Source organism: Eufriesea mexicana, unplaced genomic scaffold, assembly GCF_001483705.2.
Source record: "Eufriesea mexicana isolate 0111107269 unplaced genomic scaffold, ASM148370v2 scaffold2839, whole genome shotgun sequence".
Lineage (NCBI taxonomy): Eukaryota > Metazoa > Arthropoda > Insecta > Hymenoptera > Apidae > Eufriesea > Eufriesea mexicana.
Window position 1 is genome coordinate 221,330 of NW_016910923.1, and position 20,029 is coordinate 241,358.

Below are 20,029 nucleotides of genomic sequence, written 5' to 3' on the forward strand. Positions count from 1 at the left end.
GAATAAGGGAAACGTACGAATCGTTTTACCCTCCGGGGGTCCCATTATCGCGGTGAATTTTCGAAACTTTAAAAACCGATTAACCGATCGTGATCGAATTTGAAAAAATCGAGAAACTTCGAAGAATTATCATCACCGACTCGTTGAAATTAATCCGAGAGAAATAAAACTTGGACAAATTTTTCCTTCATTTAAATTTTCAATTTTCTTTTGCCCAATACGTCTACCATCGCGCGGATACTCTGACGTAATTAATTTCTCCGTTCGTAATATCAATCTTTCCCTATTTATTTTTATTTCGGATGCAGGCTCGCAGTGGTCTTTCAATTTCGCGAACCCCATTTCCAAATGGGCTTGGCCCGGTTATTTATAAATAAATGACTAAATATTTACGAGTGGCGTTAAAACTCGAGAGACTGGAATAAAGTCTCGGAAGGTTGATAATCGAAACGAATGCGCGTTGGAGCTCGGACGAGGCGTGCAAGAAAGCACCGGCGAAGGTGATCCAGCAGCGCGCGGACAAAAACGCAACATTGTCCGATCTCCGCCCAGTTTGCTGCTCGAGATTACGCCGCGGAGTAATTTGTATTTGCCCGTTTAAAATCGAGGCGACCGCATCGTTCCTTTCTTCTCCCTCCTTCCTCGTTACACGTCCGTGGCGATCGCGAAATGACCGGTTGCGAGGCATCCGCAGCGAGCGGCGAGCATTCGTACGTACGCGGATTGGAAAAAGAGGCGATTACATTTTTGCAATTTGTTTTCCGTGGCAGGAAGGCACTGGAGCAATTAGTCGGCTCGATCACGGTGGCATCGCGCCTCGGGCCGATCCGCGGCGTGGGCCGATAGATACCGAACGCGGTTGCAATTAGCGAGACAGAGTCGCGAGAGATTTACAAAGTCCGGTTTCCGCGGGGCGGTCACCGCGATTTTCAGCGTCGGCCGGCTGCAGAAGGACGAACCGTGGCCCGATCCACGGGGCTAATTGGATGATTGGTTTCGCGCTTTATGCGATCGATTAATTTATCGCGACGCGATTTAACGAAAGAAGACGCGGCCCGATTGAAAGCGTACGCGAGCCACCGCTAATTGGCAGTAAACTCGGCGAGATCGTAATTATCGCGGTGTCACGTCGTAAAACGGCGCAATAAAGTGTAACGCGTTATAATTAATTAGCAAATAAATTGCACGGGGAGGGCAGGTTTCGCCAACTTGGATCATTGTCAGGACGTTCGCGTATAGCCGAGTGGACGTAGGAATATGTCAGGATTAGCGCGGGACGAACTTTATAAGCTGTAACGTGTTATTATCGGATTATACGTTTCGATGTACTAATTTCGCTGCGTCTGTGTGCGTGCGCGTGTGTGATTTTATGTCAGCGTTCTTAACGTCCGAGCGGGTTTAAATAGGGAAGAAAATTATTTACAGAGAACGTCGGAGCGTTTTGATTGCTGATTAACGTTAAGCCTATGGGATGGCTGTAGGTACGGGAGAAGACAATTACAGGAAGGTATATTACGGGATTATAGGTGCGCGTATGTGAGCGGTTAGGTGGGAAACATGATCGTCTTTCGAGGCATTCGACGTCGGGAATCGTAATTTCGTTTTTGCGAATTAAACTGGGCTCGTATTATATTTACACGTACACGCGTACAGTTCTGAAACCTTATCGAGTTTTCATGTATTGCGTGCCACCTGTTTGTCTGCTATGCGAGTCTCGCTATTTCGGAACATTTCATCGTCGACTTTGCCGTGGAAATGATGCAAGACTGATGTAACTCCGAGATACTCCCGGGAGACTCGTTTTACGGTAAAAGGCAATTCTACAATAATAACGAAGTAATTTATCGTCTGTAAAATGATCGGCATTTGCTATTATTAAGGTATCCGTGCACCGATGAAAATCTCCGTTCAATTTCTTTCTCTCTCCCTCTCTCTCTCTCGAATATTATCAATTTCTTAATAAGCGGCTATTAATTTAGCGAATGAGATTTCTAAGAAATCGTTTAAATTATAATGTACAAGCGATATTATACGTTCCCACTGATCGTGCCTTAATGTATCCTATATTAAAAATAAAACAGCGGAATAGGTAATACGAAGTATTATAAATTCATGTACGTGGAATTATGGAACATTAAGAGACGAAAGTTTCAAGGTATAACGATCATTGAAATCTCATTGCTATTCCGATAATATGGAAATATATTATACTTCGATATGCACGTATCGCGAAAATATCTTACGTCGCGCAAAAATTATGTCGAATCAAAGAAATATGGATGTATCGCGAGTACGAGACGCGAAAGCGAAGGAAAATTTATATACTAATTTAATCTACGTTAACAAATGTTCAACGTCGCTATCTGTGTTCCGTTCAAAGTCTAGATTTCATAGATATTCGACAAAAATTTTCAAAATCTAGACGGGAAATCTCCAAACCGAGATAGAATGGAAAATATTTCGTTTCACTCGTGGCTTTTACCTTGGCATTGGTTTCGAAAGAGAGTTCCTTGGAAAACGATGCTAATTGCCAGGTATAACACCAGGTGGAGGTGACTATGCACTCGGACCCAGCCTTAGAGGCGCTCAGGTACGTTGACCCACTGTCAGCATTCCGGATGATGAAATATACCGTCTAACTTGGAAGGCACGCAGGAAATTAAAGCTGACTGAACGCATTATTTACTATTAATTTCCTGTTATTACAAATTTTGTCTCACAAAAGGAAATCCGATTTCGTGTCCTGAAAAATAATATTTCCCTTTCATAGCATATTCATTCGTTTATTAACCCTTTGCGCTCGATGATTTTTTGGCTAAAGAAGGATACGAGTTGACAAATTTTCTGCCATAAGGCTGATGATATTTTTCGAGCAGTAAATAAGAAATCGTATAATAATTAATACGTAGAATTATTTAACTTCAATACCTCGCAAACTGTTATTATTTTAAACTTGATATATTAATTAATATCGAGCTTCGAAATTTTATCAAATGGCGACTGAAAGGCGCCTCTCGAGTACAAAGGGTTAATTGATACCTCGGAAACTGACAAATAATCTAAACTTTGTACAGTTAAGATTTATTTCCCTTTTTCCCCAAATTTTCGTCTCCAAATTACGACCACGGATGCCACTGAAAATTCTATCTGAAAAAATTTCCAAACGACTGTAATTTTTTCTGAGCTTGAAGAATACGGTTCAGAGGAAACAGAGAAAATGAAAAATTCCAGGAAACCGAATGGAAGCTAAAATCCAGTTAGAGTTAGGGCTGACCTGGACTCGTCTTAGACGAGAAGAAAGGTAAACCATGGGATGTTTGCAGAGGCTAGTCCGGGGTCCAGTTGGGCCCAGCAGCCAGGTGCATCACGGTGCTTCTGTGTCACAGAATAGCGGCCAATAATGGATCAGGAGCACACGAGTTCTGACCACGGAGACACGTTGTGCCCAGCTGAACAAGGACCATTATCCTAGTTGCTCAGGGTCGCACGCAGCCCTAGACTCGACGAACAAGTCGAACATTCCAACGAACTCGTCGCATATCGACGCTAGATAACGATTCGAGAAAGCGGCTTACGAAATCACGGATTTATCGAGTGCACGCGAGTAGACTAATCAATTTTTTCGACCAGTCGGCCACCGATAATCGCGAGTAAAAGTACGTTCGATTTAACGAGCGAGGGAGATAAGGGAGAAAGTGGAAATTATTCTTTGCGTTCCGTTAGATAGCTTATCTTCGTTCAGAAAGCGCGCACTTGGATTGGGTATCTGTGTCCTAAGCACTCTGAGTAATGCTTGCATCCTTTGATGTAATAGATAGAGAAGAAAGTACAGGTAGCCCTCCTACAACACGGTTTCATTATACCACGATTCATAAATTGCGGGAACCTTCCTACAACACGGCATCCTGTAACACGGTTTCGCTGTAACACGATAAGAAAATTGCAAAAAGCTTTGTACAACACTGTACTTCTACAGCTGCGACGAGGCTTGCCGTCTTAACGAAGCGGATTTAATAGAAATGGCATCCGAAGCTGTAAATCAAATCGATTCTGAGGATACCAGCACTGGTGAAGATTGTGCAATTAATAATTTAACATTAAAAAAATTACAAGAAGATCTAAGCTTAGTTGAAAATCTCGAGTCATTTTTCTCGAATGTAGACCCTTCCGTTGAAAGAAACCGAAAATTTAAAAGGGAAGTGCAAAACTGGTTAGCTCCATACCGAGAAATTTACAATGACCCGGTAAGAACCAGCAAGCAAAGTGAAATTACCGATTTATTTAAGAGGCAAGAAAATGCAAGAACTTTAAATGAAGAAAGAAGTTTTGAAAGTGAAAGTGGTATCGTTCCACCGAAAAAACTGAGCAGTGAAGACGAAGAAATTTATTAAATTAAAGCTGCGTTAAATTAAAATAATATTTTTATTTTGTTGTTTTGTGTTGTAAATACAATCGTATTTTTAATAAAAATTAAGTTGTTTATGTAGAATTAAAATAAAATTTGTTTTTAATAAGTTTTCGGAACGTAACCCCCTTTTTGTACTGGCTCTGGGTCTCATACAACACGGTTTCACGCAACACAGCATTTTCTAGGAACCTATCTACAGGGTTATAGGAGGGTTACCTGTATATTAATAACGAGTTCTGTATTTTCTTAAGTATAGACGAAGCAGATGGGACAATTAGCTAGTCAAAATTGCCGTTTCGAATCCAACCCGGTCAAGCTTTGTTCGATCCACTGTCAAATTGGCAAATGACCCGATCTGCACCGCCGCGGTCTTTATATAGCCAGCTTTGCTACCTTCGCAAGGTCGAGCGAAGAATCACGATTATTACCAATGCCACACGACGATTTTTCTACTGTAATAGCCAATAATCAATTCGTTTTATTTTTATAGTAACCTTACGTACTCGATAATTCGTTACGATAATGGACACAATAATTCATGCATTTTTCACAAGGCGTGGCCGTACGCGAAGCGTTATTTAGTACCTCGATAATGAAAGTTCCCGACGCGAATCAATTTTGCCGTTTAACAATTATTCGTGAAATCGATAAACATCACCGGACGCAAAATTGTACTCCTTGATATAACTCTTTGATATTGATATACGAGCATGACCAGTTTGAAAAATCATTAGCTGATAATTATTCGGATTAAAGCGCACCGGAAAATTGGAGAAGCTAAAAATGCCAGAATTCTCAGCGAAAGATACTTTCACCGGCTCTAATCCTTCCGCAAACGCGAGTTTAATAACAGGAATATAATTTCTAATCACGGTGGCAATTTTTGCCGAGATTCTCGTCGAGAGATCTCATTAACGCGGATTCGATTCTACGAAACTCGTCGAGTCGGAAATTACAGGCAGCTTTCGAAATAATACGCGCACGTGCAGACACGGAACAGTCGCGTTCCTCTGTTTAACAGTTATGCCAACTTCCAGACTTCCGTTCTGTGTCGTTTAACTCGATAATTACACCCGGTGCGAAAATGACGCAATGGCGATGACACGGCGATTACGCGTTGCCGTTCAATTTGACTTTCAACCGGTAAAAGCAGAAGTTGCACGATCGCGAAAAGCTAACCTCTCTCTCCGATCTTCTCTGTATTTTCAAGGAACGCGAGGCTAGAGCGATGCAAATGGTCATAATTACGGCGCCGTTACTCGAGGCACGTCAATTTCATCCGCGGGCATTTTTTCCGCGGGCCAAGTTGATGGCAAGCGTGTAAAGGGCAATTGCAAAAACGCAATATCTTCTTCGTGAAATGTAGTAACCTTTCATCCCGTCTCTGTCCGATTAGATTACGGTAAACCGTAATCGTTCCCGGAGCAATCGAGGATCCACCATCGAAAGCGGCTTGATGTAAACAAACTAGGAAACGCAAACGACTGGCAGAAGTATCTTTTTCGGCCAGCACGTGCGCGTGACTGTTGAAATAATTTCAACGAGGTTGCATCAAGTTCGAGGAATCGGACGAGCGTGTCGTCTCTCGCGTTCATCCATTGCGGGAACTCGGGTATTCGTCTAGGCTGTAGAGCAGGACGAGTCTAGTAGGGATACAGGAGCAACGGAGAAGGAAGATCCGGTTAGGTGCTCACGCTCGCGTAGAACACGGAGTTACGAGCGTGTGAAGATTCGTTACGTCATTTCTCGCTGTATTCCTGAATATGATTCAGGCGAGCCACGGTCATGTGTTTTCCAGGAAGCTCGCGGACGTGCACGTGAAATGCACGTCTGATAATGTATCTATGGCATTGCTCGGGGAGATTACTCGATGAAAAAAGCACGAAAAAACTAGCAGCGATGTCTACTCTGCCGTGCGATAAGCATCGAACAAAATTTCGTTTCGTCGATACGCTGTTAGTAAGGTCAAAACGCAAAACCGGTGATAATCGGAGTGGCGGAAAAATGAAGGATTCGAACGAAATTCTTGTAGGATGAATCACGGTGTAACGAGTCATTGTACCAATTAATAACAATTCCTCGATTTCTTTCGTCGATATTTTTTAACGCGCTTTCGAAGCTTTGGAAATACGAGTGCTCGAAATAGAGCGAGTCGCGCGGAGTACCTTTAATTCGAAAAGTCCATAAAACTGGACGGAAAGGGTGGCGGTAAATTTAACGCGGCGCTGAGTGGAAAGAATACAGCGTTAGGCAGCATTCCACGGGACCCCGATCGCACGTATTTTTAGTCCCCCTGAACCGAAACACATCCTGCAGGCTGATTTTTATTGGCAACGCAGTGGAGATCGAGAAGAAAGCGGCGCTTGGATCGATAAAACACTGTTCCTTACGGAAAGGAACGCTGGTTGCGTCATGCCGCGCATGCGCGCTGCCTTCAATTCCGAAAATCTCGTCGCGATCTACGTGCCTAGCTGTGCATCGGCTGCCAGGTTACCGCTGCATTCGAAATAACGTGGACTACACGCGACGTACGAGCGGTTCGGGGCTTGCCACGCGGGCCGAACGTGGAAATCCGTGAAAAACGAAGGCGAATTTATCGTGTCCGACGTTACTCGAGTGTGTTCCCGGTTTCGTCAGCCCGAGCACGCCGCGCCGCGAAGCCTATGGGAGGTATAAAAAGCGGGGACAAGGTCACCTTAGCAGACAGAAGTTTCCGAGCTGTCAGACAAGTCGGACGCGTACGGACCCGTTGGTAAACCGCCCAAATACACATTGGTGTTTGCTTCATTTTCTTTCTTTGCTTCCTGTTTTTCTTTCCTAAAGCAACCATGAGGTTAGTGGAAACATGTTTTATTCGTTACGATCGCCGCGATTCGAGTTACACGCGAACGGGATTGCCCCTCGCGTCGGTTCGTTCGAGTGTTCGCGTATTCCGGGACACGCTGTATAAGGATGAACCGTGTTGCGCGACGTGGGATGCCATTCCCATAGAAGAAACGGGGTCAACACGCAGTAACTCTAATGAACGTTCAATTGCTGTGGTTTAGTAAATTTCGCTGCCTCGATTTTCCAGTGACCTATCGGTGATGGCTTCTGATATTCTGTCCTCTCTGCACCTCGTAGTTAGACCTATTTCTTTACCGTTTCTTTCTTATTTCTTACTAATTAGTTGCTTGCAATTTGCGCATAACCTGCACTTTCGTAGTACAACGTGAACACCGGTACACGTGCTTGACATACCGCTAGTGTCATCTTACGAGCTTGCGTACTACTCGCTCTGTGTTATCAACGTTTCATTCACGTGTATTGGATGTAGTAAACAAGTTGATAACTTTCTGAACCAGGAAGATATTCGCTTCTTAATTTTCAATTAAGGGAAATAGTGGCGAATTTTCTTCCCGATTCGCGTATCGTAATATACCCATCTGCACGTAGTTACTAACGATATCTTTTTTCCCCTCTTTCCCCCCGTGACTAACGTCGTTTTACCGATTTATCGTTGATTTGACAGATTCCAGGAACGAAAAGTTCACGGAGACTCCTCGCTTTGAAAAACTCGAGTGAAAAGGATAACATTGAAAATTTATCGAGATTTATAAGTTATTTTTTAATTACGATCGATATATCGAACTAATTTATTGAAATTTTCGCGTAATGGCGCAAACGTCCTCCGTGACCTTTTCGACCTTGGTCGACCTACTACTTGTACAAAGTTCGAAAATAGACGAAGAAGATTCGGAGTACTTGAAACTAAACAAGATTGCTTTACTTTCCGCAGAAGAATGGCATCTTTGAAAAATAAATTGTTAAACACGGTGAAGGAGCCGATTTCCACGGGCAGGAACAAAGTCACCGTGGTCGGCGTAGGCCAAGTCGGCATGGCTTGCGCGTTCAGCATCCTAACAAACGTAAGACCCATTTCTCTGCTTCAAATTTCGATAAAAACCCCGAGGAATAATTACTAATTCGAATAAAAACTTTTCACAGGGTGTTTCGAGCGACCTGGTGCTCGTGGACGTAATGGCGGACAAGCTAAAAGGAGAGATGATGGACCTGCAGCACGGCAGTGCGTTCTTGAAGAACGCAAAGATCAACGCCAGCACCGACTACGCAGCCACGGCGAACTCTAGTTTATGCGTGGTGACTGCCGGTGCTCGTCAGAGGGAAGGCGAGACGAGGCTGGATCTGGTTCAACGGAACACGGATATCTTCAAAGGCATCATTCCGGAGCTGGTCAAATATAGCCCAGACGCGATCCTCTTGGTCGTCTCGAACCCGGTAGACATTTTGACCTACGTGGCATGGAAGCTCTCAGGCCTGCCGAAGAACCGAGTGATCGGAAGCGGCACCAATCTGGATTCGGCCCGATTCCGTTTCCTCTTGTCGCAGAAGTTGAACGTCGCACCCACGTCCTGTCACGGTTGGATTATCGGCGAGCACGGCGACACGAGTGGTACGTATTCTTTCCTTTTAACGATCGTTATCCGCGATAAGCGCACGTGCAAAATCCAAGTGTCTCGTTATCGCGCGATTCAAATTTAGATCATGACTTTCCGGATTCACGTCGACTACGCGTGACTCAGGTACGTATCGGTGATAGTCGCTAATAAAGTACTCGGTGTTTTGTTATTCAGTGCCGGTATGGTCGGGAGTGAACGTTGCTGGCGTGAGGTTGAGGGACCTGAACGAGAACGTTGGTACCGACAAGGACATGGAGAACTGGGGCGAGCTGCACAAACAGGTGATCGATAGCGCGTACGAGGTGATCAAGCTAAAGGGCTACACGTCCTGGGCCATCGGTTTGAGCGTGTCCAATCTAGCATCCGCCATATTGCGAGACTCGAACCAAGTTCACGCTGTATCTACCATGGTTACCGTAAGTCGATAACTCGTACTCGTTACATAAGACACGCGTGACTGTCGTATCGTTGCCGATTGCAAAACGGCCGAGTCGCTGACGACTCATCGTCTAGACGGTGGAAAAAATTGTTTTGTCGCCGAATGTATCGGGAAACGAATTTCACGATGATAATTTTCAGGGTTACCACGGAATCGATAAGGACGTGTTTCTGTCCCTGCCCTGCACCCTGTGCGAGGAAGGTGTCTCCTGCGTTGTCCAACAGAAGCTAACATCCGACGAGACGAGCCAGCTGCAAAATTCGGCCGACATGATGCACGCCGTGCAAAAGGACTTGAAGTTCTAACCCATCCCACCTGTCTCGCGTGTTGGGATAACACTTTCTCTTAGATAAATGAAATCGTTCATGTTGTAATTCAGTTTCGCGCCTGTTCGTGCACACCAAGTATTGCTTTTGACAAGCACCATTTCGTCTCTATTTACGATTCGTTAGGTTTACGTGGCCGATACTTAAAGGTGCTACCGCAAATATTTAAATGTTATTTATATAAGTTATCGTTGGTTCAATAGTTAGCGGAATTTTTATATAAGAAAAAAGAAAGAGAAGCGTGTGTTCGCATGACCACAAAGTATTACCGTTGTACGTTGTCAATGTGTCACATATTTGCGACAAGTTGCATTCAGTTGACTCGATACCATGATACGATAATTATATTATATACGTGATCAAGATTCGACGCAAGACAAGTTACTTAATCGATAAGTCAGAGTACAAGAAACATCTACGGTAAACGATAAGTCAGAACTTCCAGTAGAAATCGAAATTCAGCCGTAACGTTACCGTTTACCAAGAGTTCGCCAAAAATTCCCGGCAAATTTAGAGATATTCTCGATGTCTACCTCACGAAGCTTTCCTCGACTGATCTGTATTTTCGTACCAAATCTAGAACACGCGTTAACGTGTTCCCAGTTACCCAAGATACCACATATATACATATATTGTCTTGTATATTTATACCAGTGTTTTAATAAATCGATACTAATTATTCGACTCGTCCAATCAATCATTACCAACACGGTTTACTAATTAACCCTTTGACTATCAGGCCGAAGTCACGTGTTTCGCTGAGGACGCAACGGGAGTGCACAGCTATATGCAAGATTTGTTCTAATATTTCTTGATCGATGTTCTAATAAAAATTTTAATAGGTCCTAGGTCATACCGATAATTGTCACACTTATAGACAAACGTTAACCCTTTGACTGTCACGCTGAAATCACATGTTTCCCTCAGGACGCCATGAGAGTGCACCGCTAGATGCAAGATTTCCTTTACTACGTTTTTCATGTTCTAATAAAAATTTTTGACTATTCAATGGGGCACTTTTTATTTCAAAGTATCTTCTAATTAGCGGTTATATTCCAAATGCACCAACTGTCAATTTTCATTCAATTTTTACAATTGTAGTTTTACGAGTAGTTCAAGCGCTCCGGTCATCAATGACCACCGTGGCGTCACAGGAGAAACCGTGGCCGGTTATATATGCGCAAAGTATCAGTCAAAGTGTTAACGTCATTCGCGATCGCGATATTAATCCGTCGTAAATGTTGCGTCCAATGCCATCGGATGCCTGTAACCATGGATTGTTTAACAATTGGCAAACCGACGCAATGGCGATTCACTAGAGGCGTTATGCTCGCCAGCGCCTTCTTTTCCGCGAAACGTCAATCAATCGTGTGCGATGTGACATTTTGCACGAGAAAGGAACAACGGCAATTAAACAAAATCATCGGGTGACGGGAGCAATGGTTCTGTCGCGCATGCTGTCGATTTCGTCGCTGCCGACATGTCTGAAATGCACCATATCTCTGATATCGAGAAGAAGCTTTGCAACTAGACACACGCGTCGCAGGCTACCGCCAACTATACTCAAGGACATCTTCGCCGGGGGCAAGTCGAACAAATTCGCGTCCGCTGATTTCGGCAAAGACGCCACCGCTGGATCTGACTTACAGAGAGCGGTCAGTTTCGTGTAAGCGGCCCGTCTTTTGTACTCGTACATCCATCAGGATCTATCGTGCTTATCCACTGACCGCTCGGGCACTGGATAAACGTTGGGTTCTCGCGTATGAAATGCACGTCTGACGAGTTATCGGTTCGGCTCAGAGGTAAGAGAAACTCTGGCTAACCCCGTCTTCGATCCCTTCGGAGTTTATATTTCCAGGCTTTCTTCTTTTATCTCAATTTTATCTTGCTACCTTTTACAGCGTTTACCTTCTCGAACGTTACCTCGATTCTATCCTGATCGCCCGTGAAATAATCCTGTGTGCCCACCGCTCGATATCGCTATCGCTCGATTTCATTCCACTCTCTTTGCCACGGGATGCAATAAAATCGTAGCCGATAACGAAAATTCTATCTTTACTACCTCGAGAAGGTGGATTTATTTCGCTATGGCCAATTAGACTCGCATTCCTTCCGTCTGCCGACACGCCAAACTGGTACAATGGGTTCCTGGTCAGGTTTCGACCAAGGAATTTCTACTAATCGAGCGACGTGAAAAGAGAGGAATGTCGAACGGATCGGACGGAGGAAAGTCGATCTCGTGATAAACGAAATGGCGCTGAAAGGACGCGGACGTCCGTTGAACTCGAAGCGGCGAGCATTTCATATGTCGTAACTGAACGAATGCGACCGTGAATATGGTAGCGGAAAAAAGTGTACCAGTGTTACGGTAAAATGACAACTTCTCGTTCCAGACCACTATGTTTGAAGGAAGAGCTGCTGTGCAAGTTTTCGGAACCGGTGCGAGACTGCTGTCACAAGGTGACGATCGTGGGGTCCGGCATGGTCGGCGTGGCCATCGCGAACTCGCTTCTCTTGCAGGTACAACGCGGCACCTTATTTTTCATCCCTCGGCCTTTGAACAGAGACACGTCTCGAAGGTTCGAGAAGCGCGCGTGGTTGATTTCGAACACGCGAGTGAAAGTTGCACGCGTGCCGCGCGTGAAAATCCGCGCCGACGAGATCCAGGAATAGAAGTCCTGGAAAAATGTCCTCGCGCATGCACGTGTGGTCGATTATGGAAAGTGACGTTAGTCCGGTGGACATTGACGTAATTTTTCCGTTGCCTCATCGTAGAACATCACCGCGCATCTCGCTATGGTGGATGCATTCCCGAAGAAGCTGGAAGGGGAGGGAATGGATTACAGCCACGGCTCGGTATTTTTAGATGATCCACGCATAGAATACGACACAGGTAACGAAGCTTATTTTAGAAACAGTTTCACCGAATATCGAATAACTTCGAAGAAAGTTCCTGGCGAATGGTTACGCGGATATGGGAACAAGGGGCACGTTGTTTCAGACTTCTGTATCACCAGCAACTCGAAGGTGATCGTGATTGCAGCCGGCGTGAGGCAAGGCAGGGGCGAATCCCGGCTGGAGCTGGTGCAACGAAATTCGGAGATATTGAAGAACATAATACCGACTCTCGTTGGTTACAGTCCCAACGCTGTGTTCCTGATCGTCAGTAACCCAGGTCGAGTGTTAATTGAACGAAAAGAGGGAAAAGAGAGAGGAAAGAGACTTTGGATTCGTTCGCGTGAAAGGAGACAATAGGCTGGGAATCACGTTGAGCCGCTAGTAGAAACGGAACTTTTACTTTCAGTTGACGTTTTGTCGTGGGTAGCGTGGAAAGTGAGCGGATTACCAGCGAGCCGAGTAATCGGAAGTGGAACTCATCTCGATTCAGCAAGGTTTCGTTACTTAATCGCCGATCGTCTAGGAATAGCTCCGAGCTCGGTTCACGCGTACATCGTCGGCGAACACGGGGACAGTCAGGGTGAGTTGGAAATCGCTCGAATTTGCGTCCAATTCGACGCGTACTCTACGTGATCCAATTTCTTACATTTCGCGCGCAGGAGAAAGCAAACGTTACGTATCGCGTCTGATTAAATCCGTTTAACGTTTCCTAGTTCCACTCTGGTCTGGCGTGAATGTCGCGGGCGTGCAATTTCGCGACATCCTGCCTAATATCGGCCTGGAGACCGACGAGGAGAGATGGTTCGAGATTTCCAAGGAAGTGATCAGGCTGTGAGTCTTATGAAGACGACAAAGGAACTGTTCGTCCAACGGATCGACGATATAAAGACTTAAAGACTTCCTCCTTCGCGTTTCAGTGGTCCCACTGTGAGATGTCTGAAAGGCTACTCCAACACGGCAGTTGGTCTAGATTGTTCGTCCAACGGATCGACGATATAAAGACTTCCTTCTTCGCGTTTCAGTGGTCCCACTGTGAGATGTCTGAAAGGCTACTCCAACACGGCAGTTGGTCTATCGGTTGGCGACATCGTGTCGGCCATTCTGAAGAATTCGCAGAGGGTTATTCCGGTTTCGACCATGATCCAAGTACCAAACATCGATGACGATTTTCGCCTATATTTTCAGCTTTATTCCCAACTTTTGTATCCGCATTTCGACGCGACTTTGATTAAACTTGTTTCCGCAGGGTCACCACGAGGTCTGTCACGAGATCTTCCTGTCCCTGCCCTGCACCCTCGGCGAGAACGGCATCACGAACATCGTGCGGATGCGCATCACAGAGTTCGAGAAGAAACTGTTCCAAACATCGGCGAACGTCGTCTACAACGTTCAAAAGGAAATCAAAACGTGATCGATCGAAATGTTCTTTGAAAAAATTGTATCGTTCAATTGTGTGGGTTCTTTTGTAAAAAGTGTCGTTAAATATATCGCGTCTCATGGTACCCGCTCGTGCCCGAATATTACGCGTTTGCTCGATTAACTCTCCTCTGTTCTTGCAACGGAAGGGAAAAGGAAAAGGAAAAAGAATAAATAGAAAGAAACATCGGTTACTTCCCCGAATCGACACTGTTGCGATCGAAGCCTGTTTCAAAGCACGAGGCGGACACGTGCAATGACGAAGCCCGCGTCTGGCCGCGTCTTTTTCTTTTCACCTGTGAATCATGAGTGTCGGTTTCGAAGAGCCGATGACGTCAATGACCTATTCGCGTTGATCTCCGCAGTAGTTCCAAAAGATTCGGTCAAATTTATATACAAATGTCACTGCATTTAACTAGTCATCGACGTTCCCCGAAAGCACGTTTCCTCGGGGAAAAATTCGTCCGTAGTTTCCTCATAGCCGTATCCAGAAGCCCACTTCCGCTGGAATTGGAAGGTAACACTGTACGGGAGCAGCGAAAAGTTACGTGGATGGATGCGTTCCCATGGTGCGCGAGTAAAAAAGGCGATAGGTGACCGGTGGATGGTACCAGAAGGTCGCGGTTCCGCCGCAGGCTAGGCCACGGCAAGGTGACAGAACAGTACTCGGACGTACCGCGAGATGGCGGGCCGGAGTGGTCGCGTAAAGCCAGCGCCACACTAGCCGCGATGTTATGGCATTCGAACGTCAACAGTGCCGTAGGAATAGCGCTGTTTTTCGAACAACTTTGCTCCTCTGGCGTTGAAAGTTCGCGGAACGAAATGTACAACACGATCAGTTGCAAAATCCGCCGGCAATCTGGAGAATTTCGCGATTATCGAGAATTCCGGCAATCGCGCTTGCGCGAGGTAGTTCCCCGAATTCGAAGGGGGACGGAGGAAAAATATAAAAGAGATTAACGCGAGTTAGGCTGATTTAAAAGCGCAAGAGGCTACCAGGCTTATGGTGGAAATTGCCAGTGTTGTTGATATCGGGCGAAGAAGCAAACGCTAGGCCAGAAACGCTCTCCTTTTACTTGGTTCGAAAGCAGATCCATTTGAAAGGCGAGGCGTGTCATTGATTTTTAAAGAATTCTTCGTGAATCGTGTCGTAACGCGCGCGCGAATCCTTTTGTCGACCAATAGAAATTCCTGCGATCGTTTCGGTGTAAACGCGTGTCTCGGGACCTCGACGCGTCTCCGGGAATCGCAATTAGCAAGGGAAATATTTTACAAACGGCAATCCGTTTACTCCGCAAACCGGGCACGGAATTCGTAATTAATAAACCTCGCGAGTGGCTCGCTTGACAATGGAATACGGAAAAATCCCACGAATCTGAACCTAGCGAGGGGTCTTTCGAAAATACGAATCTTCCCGCGATCACCGATTATCGCGCATAACGAGACGAGTTTCCAGGGACGTGATTCGCCATTAACGCTATCGAGAGCGATCGTTGGATAAAAGGAGAGGAGAATAAAAGAGAAGAGAAACATAGGACGAAAGAACGAAATGCGAGAGAGAAAAAGTATTCTCGGCCAACACGTACGGAACGATCGGCAAAGGAGCAAGGTTATCGAACACGTGCACACGGCACTGAGGCCCAGGTGGAGGTGGTAGCCGGGCCCCGTTCTCTGTTGGTCCTGTCGTCTGTCAGTGGAGCTCAGTCAGCAGACAGTCGGTCCGTCCGGTCAGCTGGTTCCGTCTAATCGTGTTAGAAGCTTCCTGATGGTAAGCCTAACCTGAAACACCTGATAGAACCCGGTAATAGAGCCTCGATCATCAAGGATCGAAGAAAGAAACGGCGGCCCGCGCGCCGCATGTGCGCGAGTGTACAGCTTCTCCACCGGAAACACCAACGACACGGTGCGAGGTACCAACTAAACCGAACGATAGGAAGAAGTAGCGGAGGGAGCCGAAACAGAGGAAGAAGATAGAAACGCGACAGGGACGGTGTACACCTGGTCAGGCAGGAAATGACTATATCGTACGCGAGCGAAGTGCCAAACGGCTCCAGCTTCGGCTGCTTCTGGAGGATCCTGGTCAAGTGAGTTCACGATACCGATTTCATTTCTCCGAACGTTCCGTTCGATCCTCTGTCCGAGATCCGATTCCGTCTAATCGAATTTTCGCGATTTACCTACGGCGCGTGGGCACGGATCGCGGTTTTCGTGACAGTGTGACAGGTTGAACAGATCTGGCGCGCGTTACGAGGCCTTAGCAACAAGTTCGGCTAGTTGTCGTGGTGTTTGGCAGTTTTTCGTCTGCTTTTCTTCTCTATTCCGATCGTTGGAACACCGCTGCTCGCGCTATCTGCACTTTGTCCCTTCATCGACTCCGTCGCGCTCTTTGTCGCGACGTTATCCGCCTCGCAGCTCGGAACGGTAGGAAACGTCGCGGCACGGTAGGTTACGGACGGTTCTCGCTGCACGGAACATCGAAAAGGTGGTGCTCTCACTTTCCTTACGGTGGATTAATTTCACGCTGACCACGAGAGCAGTAGACGACGACCTGCTCGACTGGGGGCCTCCTCGGCCAAATTCGGATACACCGTGGAGTCTCTCCCGGTACGTAGGCGACCAGACGTTCCGTAACGAGGCGGGACTTGCAAAATTGCCGCGATTCGTGATTCGGATTTTGAGCGGAATTCGTAAGAAAATAGCTAGTCCAGCGAAACTTTCGACACGCGTGCGCCCGAGCCGAGCGTTCCAAGATACTGGAGCACACGCTTCTAGACAGTTTACATAGTCGGCGTGCCATGTAAGACGAAGATATTGCGATATTGCGACCGGTGGATCGTTGTGCAACGTTTAACTTTCGACTCGATGTATCGTGTTCTCGATTTAGAGCCCGGCTGCATAGGGGGAGCAGGAGGGGAGCACAGTCGAGTCCTTGAGCAAGGATTCTGTAAACGCACGTGCGAAAAATATGCAAAACCGATAATAACATTGCCGATTTTCTCATCGTTGCTCCGTCTCCCATCTTCTCTTCTTCCTCTTCGTTTTATTTCTTTATTCGTCTAATTTAATTATTTTTTCCTCTCCATTTTCTCGCTTTTCGTAATTCGATCGATTCGTAATCTCCACGATAGACACGTTAGACGGCCGCAGAGCAGCAGGCTGGTACGCGACGAGACAGAAATTGTCCTGATTTTTTTTTTCCCTCAGAACGTACGGTTATATGAATCACAGTAGCGGAGCACGTAAAACCCGCTAGCACAGAAATGGTGCTCGGTCAACGCTTGCTCGTGCGTTTTAAGGAAATAAGGTCGTCGATACATTGATTTTAGCCGTAACGACGCGCGCGTTACGTGGAATATCGCCACGCTGTTCTGTTCTCCGCTGCCATAGGATTTTCGTTCCAGTTGTCGCTCGCGTCCAAATGAAACGGTAGTACCTCAATACCCCTATGTCGTGCCACGTTTATCGTGCGCAATCCGATTCTATTATTACCTAAATACCGATTCACCTGACCGCGGCAGTATAGATATTCGTTCGTGGAAGCAAACGGCAACGAAAAATCGAAGAAAAAATAGCCTTAAAAAAAACCGCAAGTTTTCTCGTTAATTTGTCAATACTCTAAACCGTATTTACCAACGATGAACGACTCAATTCCCGTTCGGGAAAACCACCGGATTCGTTGCACAAGTTTCCTCGGAACCCGGTGACATCAACGCTCGCACCGAGCAGACCGCGTTAAATTAAATGTTATACAATGATCCTTATGTAAATCTTCGATGACGTTCCACGGATCATTCGTACGGTTAAAGACAGGCTCGTCCGATTGCTGGTAAGTCCAAACACCTTGCGAGTTCTCGGAACGGGACAGCGAGCTGGTGGAATCGTTCGATTAAATAAGTATCCGTTGAACGGTATCGGGGCATGGCCACGAAGAGCAAGTATGACTATCGATATACTCCGTATGGAAGAGCACGTGATGCTCGAGAGTACAATCACGAGCAAAATCCGTTTCTCCGCTCGGAATATCGGCCGGGATTTACACCGGTTACGCGGAAACGGGTACGGCGCGATACGAGCGGAAGTGCAGGAAGGAAAGATGGACTTTGAGATACGAATAAAGGAGGAAAAAGGGAGAGAAAAAGAGGTGATAAACGCGTAGTTGTTGGACAGAAATTTAGCGATTTATGGCTCGTCGATCACCGTCGGGAGTATTAATAAAACGTGGTGACGCAAGGCGAATTCTGCCGAGGCGAATTCCTCGCTCGCGATTGCTCGTGAAAACGCGTAATCGCAGTCGGGATATCGCGGCATACGATATGCAACGTCCTTGCCGAAGCTCGTTTGTTGACATTTCCACGACCTTTAGCTAAGCGGCGTTGGTGGATCCTCGGTGATCTCGGTTTCTCTCCGGGCGCCAGCTTGAAAACGGCCTTAACGGCTTTCACGTAAGATCTCGCTTTCCTAGGCTGGTTACACGCCGCATGGCGCGCACCGAGCACGCAGTCTAATAGAAGCGACCGACCACTGTCTATAAATAACCGAGAACCGCCAGAAATAGAAAACACTTTCGTGTGATAGCGCACGCAACGACCAAGTCGCCACACTGTCACCGTCTCGCGATCTTCGCGAATTACACGCTCGACTCGGCCGAAAAATTGCCGTGCAATTGACCGTAGGTAATCTGCCAACTCGCTTCGGTTCGAGATATGGAAGAGAGGGAGAGAGAGAGAGATACGGGAACATCTACTCGCGATTAGGTATACTCGATTCGCGAAAGACTCGTATTTTCGTCTGCATTCCTCTCCCCCGAGCATCACGGTGATCTTCAGCCGGTGATATTTTACGTAGCATGCATCGTTACACGGTTGATTTACATACCGAACAGGTAAATCATTTTCGCAATAGATCATACCTTTGTACGTTCGCGAGGCGAGCGCGTGGAACGAACCCAAGAACAGGATGACTTCTGTCGCCGAGCTCAAGGTTGTGCCATTTTACCTTTTATTCCGCCGCCCGTGTATAGCACAGGTGTTCCTACGCGATGCTACGTGTCCGCCCATCATCTAGTCGGCGATGAAAATGCCCCGTAATGGACAGGATAGGGGAAACACGAAATGATCGTAAAGACGAAATAGTGGAAGGATAGCCACGATGAATCTTCCGACTGCCGATACCACCGCTGCGGTTTTACGTGTCGAAGCGTCTCTAGAGCTGCTCCAGATGCGACCGGCATGCAAGTAGCTCCTTTTTCTCCTGCGAGTCTTCCGGAACGGTCCACGCCAGCAGCTTTCCTATCCGCCTACCGGACTCGATGGTCAATGAGAGCAACGCGATCCAGGGATCTATAAATATCCGCGAGAGTCCACGGCGGCATCTATAAATACGAATCCACTATCCAGGAATAGAAAATGGCCGGTTGATTTTCCGCTGGAATAGCAATCATCAGCCATATGAATTCTCGGGGCTGGTTGATCTATTACGAGGTTACAAGCGTGGTCATTAAGTCGATTTCTGATTGACGGTTAGAAATAGCCCGCTCGCGTGTAAGACCGCCAGGCTGGAAGAAGTTAAGCCGACCAACCCGATAGACGGGACAAGCAACGGTAGAGGCTCGCGAGTGTTTATTTTCCCGATGTTTTGCCGGTTTAGAATCCGAGCATCGAACGGTGGAGACCGCTGGCATGCCGGTGTGTATACACGCGCGCGCGTAACAGTCGCGCTGATCACGCGCGCTAAATAGGCTCGGCGCGTGAACGGAAGAACTATGGCAGCGAATCGCACGCGTGAAAGCAAGAACGGTTTTCACGGTGCACGGAAGGCTGACCAAGATAAAGCGGCAGGATGATGATATTCGTCCGGAAAGCTCGCGAAAAAGTGAAATCCAGGAATCCTTTCTGGCCGATTTCAAATGACTAGTCGTATTTTCTCGTTCGACCGTGCGGTTCTTCTCGATTCTGCATCGACCGCGCGCGCAGGCACTCGGAAATAGAATTTCTAACCGAGTGAAATCAATTTAGCATACCGAACGAAACAGCCGCGCGCACTTACTCCACGAAAGCGTTACCGCGTACGATCGTCTTCGGGA

At 46.6% G+C, this 20,029-nt stretch overlaps 3 protein-coding genes across 4 annotated transcripts in view; all 3 read left to right on the forward strand.

Moving 5' to 3' along the window:
- Nucleotides 1–6,975: 6,975 nt before the first annotated feature.
- LOC108550565 (L-lactate dehydrogenase) lies at nucleotides 6,976–10,013 on the forward strand. Of its 2 annotated transcripts, none has more exons than XM_017904318.1 (5): nucleotides 6,976–7,160; nucleotides 8,187–8,316; nucleotides 8,396–8,861; nucleotides 9,043–9,284; nucleotides 9,448–10,013. In XM_017904318.1, exons 2-5 carry the CDS (start codon nucleotides 8,191–8,193, stop codon nucleotides 9,610–9,612), a joined length of 999 nt encoding a protein of 332 aa, XP_017759807.1. In that variant the 5' UTR covers nucleotides 6,976–7,160; nucleotides 8,187–8,190; the 3' UTR covers nucleotides 9,613–10,013. The 2 variants fall into 2 exon arrangements, with proteins under 2 accessions (XP_017759807.1, XP_017759806.1); XM_017904317.1 differs by lacking the exon at nucleotides 6,976–7,160 and adding an exon at nucleotides 7,175–7,241.
- Nucleotides 10,014–11,072: 1,059 nt separating this feature from the next.
- Nucleotides 11,073–13,942, forward strand: LOC108550564 (L-lactate dehydrogenase). Its single transcript, XM_017904316.1, has 8 exons — nucleotides 11,073–11,299; nucleotides 12,027–12,153; nucleotides 12,409–12,526; nucleotides 12,635–12,808; nucleotides 12,938–13,111; nucleotides 13,245–13,362; nucleotides 13,554–13,677; nucleotides 13,778–13,942. Exons 1-8 carry the CDS (start codon nucleotides 11,073–11,075, stop codon nucleotides 13,940–13,942), a joined length of 1,227 nt encoding a protein of 408 aa, XP_017759805.1.
- A 1,714-nt stretch (nucleotides 13,943–15,656) lies between these two features.
- The window catches only part of Best2 (bestrophin family protein), a 46,201-nt gene continuing 41,828 nt past the window's right edge, over nucleotides 15,657–20,029 (forward strand). The window contains exon 1 of the mRNA XM_017904312.1: nucleotides 15,657–16,031. Coding sequence (XP_017759801.1) covers nucleotides 15,961–16,031 — 71 coding nt within the window. The 5' untranslated portion in view covers nucleotides 15,657–15,960. The remainder of the gene's footprint in view (nucleotides 16,032–20,029) is intronic.